This window comes from Pterocles gutturalis, unplaced genomic scaffold (assembly GCF_000699245.1).
Source record: "Pterocles gutturalis isolate BGI_N339 unplaced genomic scaffold, ASM69924v1 scaffold49135, whole genome shotgun sequence".
Taxonomy (NCBI): Eukaryota; Metazoa; Chordata; class Aves; order Pterocliformes; family Pteroclidae; genus Pterocles; species Pterocles gutturalis.
Genome location: NW_010140041.1, coordinates 26,093 through 39,247, shown reverse-complemented (window position 1 = coordinate 39,247; position 13,155 = coordinate 26,093). Strand labels below are relative to the sequence as shown.

The window sequence follows — 13,155 nt, the reverse complement described above, 5'->3', positions numbered from 1 at the left end:
GGGGCAGCGGGGGCTCGGGAGCACTGCCCTGACCAGGCCGCGCTGCGCTGAGGCCAGGCCCAGCCGCCATCTTGCTGCGCGAGGCTGTCGGTGGAGGCTGAAGTGCCCTTCGACTCAGGGATACTGTTTGGTGCTCTTGCTCCCGCTGAGCCTTTGAGCTGCTGGTAGGCTTTGTTTAAGATTTATATTTGTATTAACAAACTGAGGCGTGTTAGTTAAGATGTCTCTGAAGCATACTTGGTCCTGGCTCCTGCACGGAACGGTGCTGTCTGCTCTGATTTGGAGGAGGCAGCGGGGAGGCTGTGGGTTGTGGATGCTTTGGGGACAGCAGAAGCTTGAACCTTGGTGGCAAATGGCTGAAATGGGGCAGAGTCGATCCGGTGAATCTCGCTGGTCACTTCTCTGTGCTGAAGGCTTTCAGATGAGCGTACGTACAACAGCCCGGGGTCGAAAGGCCAAGGGAAGGCCTTGGGGCTTGTCATGTATGCTTCATCCGCCAGTAATGTAAAGCTGTACTGTGTCATAGGAATGGGAGTTCAGTTTGTGGTAGTTTTCTGGTCTATTTCATCCAGTTAGGCTTTCATTAGAGAAACTGACATTTCTGGGTGCTCTAACCCAAACAGAACCACCAAAGTGAGTCCAGAGGGGAGTGTGCTGACTGTCCAAGCTTCTCTTCAATGAGCCTCGTGGGGAGAGTTGAACTAATGAATTTTTGGTGATTGTTGGTTGAGGTGTGACAGACAAGGAGAGCTGAGATGGTAGGATCTACCTTACAGAAAGTGAGGTGGTAAGAAGGGTGAGCCTGCCTGGGACCTGGTTACAGGATGAAAAGGGATTGATTTTAGCTACCACAGCAAATTCTTGCAAAATGTTTGGGGGCTTGGGCTATCTTTAGATTTTTTTTCTTTTTTAGAAGTTGTCCTGATAGAATACACTGCTTTTGAAGGGATTGTAGAACTACTCTTCTTCGGTCTGCTATAGATGAAAACTCAACCTATCACTGCAGAGATACTACTAAAAGATAAAGTCCTTCCCCCTTGCAGTGATGAGAAGGGTACTGAATAGAAGGTAGGGAGGAAGACAACAAAATCGCTTTAAGGCAGAGGAAGAGAGGGCTGTGTTTCAGGTCTCAGAAATGTGTGAGAACCAAGATATTGATTTCATAATTTAAACTTTAATTCAATTCAGTATTACCTTCTGAGCTGTTATGATTGTAAAGAAAACATTCAAAATGAGTCTAATACGACATGATGCACGGCTAGCTTTGAAAGGCCTGATCTAGGCGGAGCCATGCTTGTTTAACTGAAGTCATGATGCTAAATGAACGCAATTTTCTGTATAGACACTTATGAGATTAGCCTGCACTTACAACTTGCAGGTGTAATTGATATGACCCGGTTTAAACTGATATAAATGTGACTCCGTAATGTGGTGGTGGTTTAAATTCATGCCACTTCTTTCGTATAGCTCTGTACTCTTTTGACAGGCAGCCCCATTGACAATGCTGAGCTGCACAGAACTTTCTTGATGAAAATCATCACGAAAATTAAACTGGAAAGACTGTTCCATTTTGTAGCAATGTAGTGAAAACAGAGCTTAAGAGAGTGACATGGATGATCAAAGGTGTCGAAAACTTCTATGCAAGAAACAACTAAGCATACCAGGTTCTTTTAAGCTTTAAAACTTGACTGTAAGGGGGTCCAGAATAGGCCTGTATCCTCTGTAAGCTATTTGTAGTTTTAAACAAAGAATGAACATTCACTGTCAATACAAAAGTAGGTCTGTCGAATAAAACCAGCAGCTGACAAGGTCAGAAAAAACAGGAGGGGTTAGTTTTTCCCATAATCCATGGCTTTGCTGTGAAATTCGATGCCACAGGATGTTGTAGCCCTTAAAAATACACCTGTGGCTCAGAAAACAACTGAAAAAAATAATGGAAGCAAAAACAATGGGGCTATTAAATGCAAAGAGAACACCCTGTGCTGCAAAATGTCGAGTGTATGTTTGGAGAAAGTATTGTAACGTGTATTCCTGCTTCTGACGAGGCAGTGACTGATCAGTGTCTGTGGGAGAGCATAAAGAATAAGGAAAAGGCCAACATGGTCTTTACTCAGTAAAGCTCTTCTTAGAGGATTTTTCAAAAAGCTGTGGGTGGTGCCGTGTGGTCACATCTGTGTGCTATCCTGCAAAGCTGCTGGTCTGAGCTGAGGCAGAGCGGGAGGACTAACTGGATAGTCTGCAAGGCTGAAGGAGGAAATGCAGGTAGGGTCCAGCCCTTTCTCCTTTACCAACACAGAGGGTCGATCTGAAGGATTTATTTTAGACTTGGCTGGTGGATCATCCTCTATTGTGTAGTAGTTTGCCTGGTAAATATTTCCAAGCACGCTGTGGGCACAGCATCTGCGAAATGATTTGCCAGCATGTGAAATTACTCTAAGAGCGTGGTGAAAATGGAAGTGTGTCCATAAACTGCAAGTTAGCATTTGAATTTAAACAAAACTCATCTCTGCTGGATTTATTTTAATAATCCAGCCAAATTTGTGGATGCAGGAACCACATAATTCTTCTTGTGAAAAGAACTGCTCAAGTGCGCTGGCAGGTGACAAGGCATGAGAAGACTGCTCAGGGAAGGGTTTTTTTTTCTTTGCCTCCACCTCTTCCAGTTGGCTTTGATCTGTTTTATGAGGGTCAGAAGACGAAAACCTCATTACCTAACGCTGTTGGATGTCGACGTATGTGTGATATGGCTCTTTGCCAGTATCTTAATTAGGGAATTCATAAAAGCGGAGAGTGGATGCCAGTTCTTGAAAAGCGCTTTTAGCCTTTCTGCTGGAAAGAAAGCTTTTATTAATTCATTACAAAATGTATTAAAAGGGATCCAGCTCAACTCTGTAAGCAAAGCTGCTCCCTTCTCTCTCCTCGCTTTGTCTCTGCCTTTATGTGAGCCATTTCAGGCTCCCTGCCCAAGATGGTCCCAACAAATGAGATTTGTAATAAGCATGTAAGTCACTTTGGATTGAAATCCGCTCCAGCTCCCTCTGGTTTAAAAAGGTCTCCAGATTGCAAGCACGTGTTGCCAGAATTCAAGGGAAATGGCTCATTGCCTTGTCGTACCTTGTGGAGCAAGGGAGGCATCTGGTTTTACATCCCTGTGTGAATCCAAAGCTGCTGGGACTTGACTTTCTGGAGTGGCTCTTGGGGAGCAGAAGGCAGGGCAGCTCTGTGCGCCCCAAGCTGCTGCCTGGATGTGAAGCACCGGTTTCACTTGCCCCTTTGAACTGGCACCACCTAAAGATGTCCCTGCTATGGGCCATGGGAACCTGAGGAGTTGTCCTGTGAGCTTTCTGCATGCTGCACTTCAGCTTTGTCCCCAAGGATCCTCTTTGTGGAGAGCCAGAAGGTGCAAGGGTTTGTCTTTGCAATTTATAATCCACTGGGCTGAGATTGCCCCTAAAAGATAAGCCAGTGTGAAGTGCAGTGATGGTTCAGCTAAGCGAGCTTGATTCTTCATTTTCATGCAAGCTTCCAGCAGGCCTAACTTTGTACCCCAACTCATCTTCTCTTGGATTAGTGGGAGGGAAAGCTTTCCGCTCACAAGTAGTTCAGGTGTGCACCTACTTCTAGGATTGCTCTCCTGGAGAGCTGCTATGGGGAATTATGCTGAAGTTAAAACTCAGGTTGTCTTGTGCTACAGCTTTACGGGCTACAGCCCCGTGGGAGTTTCCTCAGCAGCCCAGAGAGTCATCAGTAATTCCCAGGCATTACTCTGATTTCTCCTTGTGCTTATTTTCTATTTCTCTCTTTCCTTTGCTCTACAGTGAAGAGTTACTTGGATGGCTGAGCTGCCGAGAGACTCCTGGCTTGCAGGAACAAATCCCAAGTGAGGAACTGACATATCACGATAGTCCTCTGCCTGTAGTTTGGGTTGGTGTGTGAGGCTCCTTGTGTAAATTAACCACCTCTGGGAGACAGAAAGTATTGTCCTAATTTAAAAGTAGGGAAACTGAGGGACAGTAAATGGATAACACCTAGGAGTCGTCACACTCGTGCTTCCTTACAACCCCTACTGCCCTGGAGTAGCCTGAAGAAAAGAAATAGTGAGATTCTGAAGGAAAAATATTTTGTTCATTCAGCAATCTGTTCCTTCTTCCTTGCTTTTTTTTATTATTATTTTCTGTCCCTTGTGCCCCCAGCACAACAAAGCTGATGGTGCAGTTCTAGGGCATGTGGTTTATTAGCAAATTATTGCTCTCCAGCAGGGGACCCAAACTTTCTTTTTGATTTGAGAGCAGTAAAAACAGTTTTAAAGTATTATATGGAATCTGGAGATTTTTAGTCAGCAGAAAGTAAAAGCATTGGCAGAGTTGGGCAGAATATCCTCTTGTTATGTCTCATGAAATGATGGAAGCATGGGCAGAGAATGTAATAGTGAGAGCAACTGCAAACTGAGCAGGAGTACCAGTTCCAGAGGAGGGGATAGGAAGTGCAATGACGTGGATAATTTAGTGGTGGGGTTGGCACCTGACTAACCAAAGCTCTTATAAAATTTTATTATTTAACATGATTTTTAAACGTTTCCAGAGAAGGCATGGTGCATTGTAGTAAGTTCACTGACTAAGGAGGAGGCAGGTGGCACATGCTGAAGTACCTCTTGCTGTGTGTGAGGGTTTCCAGCAGATAGGGGAGCAGAGACACAGACATTTGCAAATGGTAGGAACTGGTGAAGGAGACGGTTGTTCTTAAATTGGATGGGGTGGCCATGCCACCTCCACTCTGCTGCACTTGGTGCTCCCCATGGGCTCAGGGGAAGCTGTGCAGGTGCCTCTGGGGCGCTTGGCATCTCAATAGCCTTGGCAGAGTTGCCTAATAACAAGGGACTTTGAAATTGCTGTCTGGTAAGATGCAGAGATTTATTTGAGCCGTGTTACATGTGGCCCCCTCCCCAGCTGCACTGTGCTTCCTTGCAGGGAGACTGTTCAGCTGACTGGCTAAACTCCTTTTTGCAGTCTGCTTTGTTCTCCCCTTTTACGTCGAGCCTCTTCTCCCATCGTGCTTATTTATAATGCTTGCCTGCCTTCTCTGAGCAGAAGGTGTGAGATTGCTAATGAGCTCAGGACGGCGCTCATCCCCAAAGCAGCAATAATTAGGGATCACTGCCTTTGATTTTGTTTCCCATATCAGGTGTTTGTGCTCTGGGCCACCTCTGAGGCTGATGTCCCAGCAGCTGGTGTCTCATTCCACCTTGCTGCTTTACCCGGGACTGTGCTGCCTCTTAGCTTCTGGTTTGTGCAGGCTGCCACCCCAGAAGAGCTGTGCTGCCAGCCCTCTAGCTGGCCTTAGCCGTGCTTGGAGAACCAGGCGCAGCAGGAGTGTCACGCTAAGTAGCTAAAAAGAGAGGTCACTGCCGCCTCAGGGCACCGAGGCCATTTTCTTTCAGGCTGTGTTCATATTATCTGATTAGTCCCACTGTTTCCCTGCTGGAAGCAAGCCTGAAAGACACAGTTTTCCTAACGATGTCTATGCTCTGGTTGCCAGGCAGAAAAGAGGAATGATTCCCAGGAGAACTGTTGTCTGTGGTAGGATTCCATCCTGGGCAATCCATTTGCACACAAATAGATAAACCCTCTTGGACCTATCTACAGTTACTCTCCTCCACAGGAAGGAAGACACAGGGAGGTGGCTGTTAGGAAAACCTCAAGACCTTGTCTCTCAAGCTTTGGCCAAGGCCAGTCTCCTCTCATTTTGTCCTCTTTTAATTGCTTAAAGATGCCTTAGATCACATCTTTGCTTGTGGAGCCACACGCAAAGAAACTGGAACAGGTTGGAACAGGATCAGATCTGGCCAGCCACCCAAGTGGGAGTGTTTGAGCTGGCTTGGCTGTGTCTGGGATTACAATGTCCCAGTTGCCTGGGGTATACCACAGCCTGATCTGAGAGGGGGTGGGCTCTCTGTGCTGCGATCTCTGCACAGAGCTGGGGCTGTTCCGCACTTGATTTGGGGAGGAAGGGGGTAGAGTGGCTGAGCTGCCACCCTTCTCATCTCGGGGACGATGGATCCATGTTTGCTGGGAGAGGAAATGACGTGACTGGTGTGGTGTTTTTCAGATTGATGGATTGGAGGAGAAGCTGGCGCGCTGCAGACAGAGTATGGAGGAGGTGGATCTTAAACTGCGCAGGGAGAAGCTCAGCCCTGAAGGAAGGTATTGATGACCACCTCCTTTCACAGCAGTGTCTGTGCACTTCAGTTAGCTGTCATCCTGCTGTAGTGCCGAGCAAGGGCTCTTCAAGTGATGGGAATGTGGTTCCCCATGACAAAACTCTTCCCCCAGCTTGGAGCTTACTTGGGGAACTTGCCAGGGTGAGAAGTTCAGTTATACATGGAGAGAACTTTATCCTTATCAACGGCCTCAGTCTCCAACCTGCACCACAACCAGCCAAGCAATGCCTGAAACTTGCCAGTTCCTTTGCAGGGCTGGCTCCTGGCCTGCTAGGAAACAGCTCTGTGAGTCTGGCAAAGGTTCACTGCACGCTGCTACTCAAGCCTTGCTGAAGCTGCCTGAATTCAGTCAGGGGAAATGTGCAGCAACTACTGCTGAGGGCCAGACCAGGCTGGGATGCCACTGGGAAAGGGACTGAGGGAAGTTATGTGTGTCTGTGCCTGTGTTGCAAATGTGTCTGGATGTAGGGATGCTGTGACACACTGGCTTTCCCTGGGAAAGGGAAGAGGGACAATTCCTTTGAAAGCTGTCACTCACATAGAAGAGGCAACTGTAGGCTTCTAGAGCAGAGGCTCAAGGAAGGACTTTGCCCTGGATTTTGTAGCAGACACAGGCAGAACCTGCTGTCTTTCTAGAGTGTGAAGCAAGAGATCATGGATATTCCAGCTGATTCTCAGATCTGTCTGCTTGCGGACGTTCTTCCAGTCACCAGCATCATATTGCTCTGCTCCTAGCAGAAAGTCTGGGAAGCTCAATCGTAGGCCCAGGGAGTGGTCTTGTTGGTCCTAGTGTCTGCTCTACAGTACTACCCTACAGAACCCCATTAGAAGTGATCCCTAGCAGTGGTGGCATCTTCACACCACAATATTTACAAGCCTCAGGTTATCTTCCTTGTTCCTCCTTTCCACTCTGTTATTTTGCTCTCTCTGCCATTCCTTGAGCCAGCCTCTCTTTTCTCTTTCCTCGTTCTTTACTGGCGTTTTATATGCCCATCAATATTTGGACAGGGTCCTGTTTCCTCCTATCCCTCATCTCTCTAGCTCTTCATCTCACCAGTCCTTCATCTTGGCCTAAATTATTATTCTTATGTTTACTGTCTCTGTTCTTTATTTGCTACTGAGGTGGCAAACAACCAAACCTACAGTTGTGGTAATGTGACAGGATGCAATATATCTGTGTGATTTCTCTCTGAAATATAGGGCTTAGAGCAAAAAATTAGGATTATAGATTCCTGGGGCCTTTTCTGACTTTTAAAACTTGTATGGAGATGGAAACAGAAATTCTGTTGCCCTAATCCAGACCATTCAAAAAAAACCCTGGAGGATGGTACCATGATGTAAATTACTGATTCAGTGAGTAGTCCATAAAGGAGAGCTCTGCTTTACCATTTTGAAGTTCAGTTGTCATGGTTTCTTCATGTCTCCTTCTCAAAGCCTCTTCCCTTGACTCTCCTCACAAGGCAAGTTTGTAAATAGCAGCTCAGTCAGGTTGATAAATTTATCTTCTCGCTTCTTTCTGGCTGCTCTCCATGCTGCCCTTCCCCAGTTGCCTTTAAGAGCGTGTTCCTCTCCTGCAGCTCTGCTGTAGCTTGCTTTCTTGCCATCCCTTACTTAACTAGCTGTACACATGGATTTGGATCTCTTTCCTCCTACAGGTTCTTGCTGTGCCCCAAGGGGATCAACAGACTCTGTTACACTTACTGCCTCCTCGGTCTGCTCTGAACCAGGAGGTGATTTGTTAGCGCATGTTTATTTATCTGCCCACAGTCTGAAAGGAGTGACCATGTCCTCGCTGCCGTAACGGCAATGCTGCTGCTTCCAGGCAATTTGTTTTGCTTTTATATTTTAAATTGTATATTAATTAATCATCTTGTGCAGTAAGACAAGGGCTGGGTTGGCCTGACTTGCTCTTTGTTGTTATTGAGTCCTCAGTCTAATAACAGGATATTTAACTGGTTGTTACTGGGCTTGGATTCAGCTTGTTTCCTTGAGTTCATCCATTTGTGTAAGTGGGATGCCTCTGACAAAGGGATCCCAGATCCAGTCTGTGGGAGGAATTACTGTTCCAGCACTGAGACAGATGTACTGGAGGGGCAGGATCCTGCAGAGAGTGTGTGGGGACCCTGCCCCACCCCAGAGCTGTGGCAGAGCTTCCTAACCCCGTGGGGGAACAGAGTAGGGGGCTCTCTGACACACAGACCCCTTTCTAGCCTGCTCACGTACACTGACACTGTCCTGAAAGGAGAGGTATGAAGTAGTTTGGGGGAAGGAAAAAGTAATCTAAAACTGCTGCATCTCTTCTCTTGCACAGTTGGGGGTTTCTAAACTGTCACCTTTCCACAGTGAAGGGTGAGGGGGCTCATTCTGTGAGCAGATATCCCCAGCAGTGGGACAGTCTCTCTTCCAGTATATAAGCAAAGAAAAAGTCTGTGTTGTGCCTCGCAGGTAATGAACTCCTCTTCTCATTACAGAAAGTCACTGGAGAGAGAGAGAAACTTACTAATGACCAAAGCTGACAACTATGGTAAGAGCTTCATTAAAAATGGTCCCTCTGGGCTAGATGGGATCCGTGTTGCAGCTTAGCTTCGTCTTCAAGCTCCTGCCACCTCTGACTTCTGCCTTTGAATTTAGGCTCAACTGAACAGAGCTAGACTGAGGGAAATCGGGTTAGCATATTATAATAGGAGTCTAGATCCTCACACTTAAGCTGTGCTACTGTAGAGAAAAAAAATAAGCATCAGATAATGAGGGGGGAAAGATGCAGCTTTCCCATACCCCAAATTACCAGTCTTTAGATAATCTTAGCCAACAGATTGACTTGAGTAGCTTTTAACAACCTCCTCTCCCCTCCTTTTTTTAATAGAGGCTTGGGAAGCAAGCTTGCAAGTGCTATCTGGAGTGTAGTGAAGTATACTTTCCCTGGGGAAGGTTCTCACTGCATCAGTTTCCGGGGCTGCTCAGCACACGAGCAGAGGGATTCACACCGATGTGCTGTCTGCAATTCCAGGGAGCCAGGGTCTTTCCTTGCTGCATGTCCTGCTGTAAACAGCTAAAATGAGAGTCCCTCTGAGCTACAGCAGGTTTGACAGCACATCCATTCTGCTGGGGATGCTGCTTTGCATGTCCTCAGGCTTCTGGTGTTGATCAGTGTGTTAACTACTCAAGGCACTCCGCAGCAGTGGAAGCACAGAGCTCACACAGGGGAAGGAGGCAGAAGTGTTGTGCTAGGCCTGGAGAGCCGAAAGCTGAGACACAGCCAGCAAATTTATAGTTTTAACTCACGTTAAAGGACTGTTTCCAGAAGACTAACAGTTATTTTAAACAGATTCAAAGCTGTTCCCTAAGGGCCTACCACTAGAGACAGCAGCAGACCCTGCAGGTCCCTGCCACCGTTTTACCAGCAGTCAGCTGTCACCACCAGCGAGCGCAGTGTGGCAGGCTGCTCAGACAGCAGCAACAGCCTCACCTAATGGTGATGGCTGCTCCTCCTGGAGCAGAAGAGACAGTGCACACAGCCTCTTTAGATCACTGCTGTGGCCTCTGATGCTTATTCCAGCTGCCACACTGGAGGCCATGAGCTGCAGCTGCTGACAGTGGCATCACTTGAGCAGCTGAAGCTGACACTGCTGTGCTGGGGGTTATGTGACCTCCTGCCCCTGCCCGCCTCCTCTGTAGCCTTGCCAATTGTAACAGTTTGCTCTGCTGTTGAAGGAGAATGCTTGTACCACATGAAAAACGGGGGCAGAAAGAAGAGCTAGAAGTTTATTTTGATAGCAACAAAGGTTTGTGGAACAGAACTAGTGAGAATGGGGTTCTCATCTTTTGTAAAGGGAATGGAACAGAAATGGAGAGCAGCAGGACTCCATACTTTCGATAGCCACTGCCTTCCTCTCTGCACCTGTTTCTTCTTTTGTAAACCAGGGCCAGGGAGAGTGACCTATCTCTACAAAGCTGCAGACCCCAATAGAATGAGTGTCCCAGGCACACTCATCCTTCAGGGGCACAAGGAAACCCTGATTCAGCAACATTCAAAGGTGGCCACAGGTGTATTTAAGTAAATTTAAGCACTAGGAAAAGATACCAGGCTGTTACCTCTAGAAGATAGTAAAAATAGCTGTCAACCCTCACTCTTCTTAATTAAGCAGTTATTCTAATGACCTATTCTGTCCTTAGTAGGGTCCTAGAACATCATCTGCAAACAGGAACTGGTCTGGCACTGAAGTGTTCCCAAGCACAGCTACTGAGACTGACAGGATGGGAGTTAGCTGGTGAAAGGGTTCCTGCTAGTTCACTTCCTGTTCAGCACATCCTATAACTAGCAGCTTTGCATACTGATCCCGTAAGAGTTGCCTGTGGCCAAGGTAGCATTGGGCTTTTAGGACAGTTTTCAAAGGAGATGTAGCTGCAAAACGGAGAATGTTCACAGGCAAAGGCTTTTGTTTGTTTCCCAGAGAAAGAACTGAGCGTGCTTCGTAAGGAAAATCGCAAGAATGCCACCCTTGCTGTGGCCATGGCGTTGCTGATTGCTCTTATTTACGCCTGCTGGACGATATGATTGCACTCGAGAATTCTCCCTGCTGACCAAATCACTCTCCTGCAAGGAACTCTTCCTCCTCTCCCCACTGTGCCTTCCCCAAGGGTGACGATCAGCGTTTCAAATTGCTCTTCTGGTTTATCCTCTCCAAGCCTTGTTGAAGGGAAGCTTTTTCTCTGAGAATTGAGGAGGACAGGAGACAAACGAGAAATCACAGCACACTTGCGATTGGAAATAGGGTCAAGCAGAGCTCAAGGTGGTGTCTTACCCAATATGCAGTTGAGACCATCCAGCCTGAGGCAGGAAGGCGATACTTTCTCCCACACAGGACCTCTGTGGATGCAGACAAGCGCTCTCTGTCCAACCCAGGCCGAATACATGCCACCTTCTTGGTTCCTGTGACTCAGCTACAAGCTGAAGGGACACCAAGCTCTTTGAATCAAAGAGTAACTTGGGTATTGTGACCTAAAGACTCTATGTGTCCCCAGAGCTGAGCTAAACAAAGAGATTTCCTCCTCTGCATTGACTTCAAGGACCAAAGGAATCCTGCCTCCACAAAAACTGACAGGAGGTAGGTATCTCTTTTTCTGCAAGCAGGTAGCATCCAAATGGAGATCTGGGTGCTTGGGCTTTGAGAAGATCCACCCACCTCTCCAATGCATCAGAGCTTGGCAGTCATTCTGTGCCCCTGAGAATCAACAGTTGCAGAAGAGAATTTACTATCAACTCCCAGGGATAGAAGTGACTCTGCAGGGCTTCAAATAAAATAATTTGACCTTGTAACTTCTTGCTTTTCTTTTTTTCCTATTTTGTAACATGTCTCTCAGCCCTCTTCCTGCCAGCACACGTTGCACTATACTAAGCCTAGACGGGGTTACACTTCACGTCCCTGGTCAGCGAGGTCTCAACAGTGGGTTGTTGGTCTGTTGTGGCCTGGAATAGAGTGTTTGCTTCTTTTGAGTGGAAAAGCAGCCTGGTGTGCTGCAGAGGAGTGCTGGAGACAGCCCCTGTAGTCCCCTCTCATTCTAATCCACTGACATACACACAGTAGCCCTGAGCAGGATCTAACTTGCCAGGAAAGCCTTTAAAAGCCTTGAAAACTGACCTGTGCAAGGCATTTCTCTGTCTCTACGTTAACACACACCACTGGCCAGAATTTTGTGGGAAACAAAGCAAACAAGCGCTGTTGTGAACTAAAGGGGCTGTATTGGTAATAGAGACAAGGAAAGCAGAGAAGTCAACACAAAATGATACACAGCCTCGTAACAATACATTGTGCAATTAATATACATAACCATTCCCTTCAGCAAGACCTTCCTCACCCCCCTTCCCAACATCATCCCTCCACGTTTACCCTGCAGCAGGGAAGCACACAGCATGGTGGTTCATGCTTGCCTTCTTGAAGGGGGATTCAGAATCAAGGTTCAGTGCATCAAAAATAAAAGGAAAAATAAAAGCAAATTAAAATCAGGAGGAGCTGGAGGCAACTGGGTAAACAGAAAGTACCTGTTCATAAAAGCTAGCCTGCAAGCTAACGAGGTTTTTTATTTGCACCCTCAGAGGCCTACACGCCAGTGTACTTCCTAGTCACCCTTCTGCCAGCCCACGGGAGACCAGAGCCCTGAGTGGAGGACACAAGACTTGGCAAAGGAGCCTGGCAAAGGGAGCTTGCTGGCATTAGAACAGCCTTAAGGCAGTCCAAAGAAATGCCAGAACTCACAATACTGGTTTGGTTTAAAAAGCCAGCTGCACACAGGCCCAGAAACCACACAGCTGGAGGGTCTTTATTGCCCACTGGGAAAGATTCCTCCATCCCTCGTGGAAGTCCCTTTGCTAAAACAAAACCACTGGTGACAGACATCCTCTTCTTTGCAGGGGGATAGCCACCATTTCTTTCATATGTATTTTACTGATGTGTGGGAGCAGAGGGAGTCTACAGGTCACTAACAGCATGCAGTCCCTCAAGGGCCTTGGTAGACGTGACTGCATCTGGGGACTGATCATCACCAGTGTGGAAAAAGCAGCTTTGACCCCCTTCACCTTTGGCCAGAGCTTGAGAAGAAACAGAATAGCTCCCCTGCACAATATTCAGAGCTACCTCTTGGTAAGCTAACCTCCCGTCTACTCCCAAGTTTTGCCTCCTCCAGTTTCCACTGTCCAACTGACCCTGCCAAATTCTGTGCTGCTCCTTTAGCCAGGGGTGTGGCTCTGCAGCGATGCAGCATGCTTGGCCTTTTCTCTGGTGCAAGGAGCTGCAGCTGCTCATTTCATACCAAATGGCAGAGAATTAATGCACAGGTATGTGGAGACAATTTGCTTGTGAAGACATGGAAGTGCTCCAAGCTCGGAGAGCACAGCCTTCTTGTAGTATGACATTCAACTGGGTGCTGAGATTGAGCACAAA

The 13,155-nt window shown here is 47.2% G+C and overlaps 1 protein-coding gene across 1 annotated transcript; it reads left to right on the top strand.

The window, feature by feature from the left end:
- Positions 1-413: 413 nt before the first annotated feature.
- On the top strand, positions 414-10,772 carry CCDC167 (coiled-coil domain containing 167; the record flags this gene model as incomplete). Its single annotated transcript, XM_010083511.1, has 4 exons — positions 414-519; positions 6,106-6,200; positions 8,689-8,741; positions 10,669-10,772. Coding segments are annotated over 4 exons (358 nt in total), but the record flags the coding sequence as incomplete, so codon positions are not given.
- Between the last annotated feature and the right edge of the window lie 2,383 nt (positions 10,773-13,155).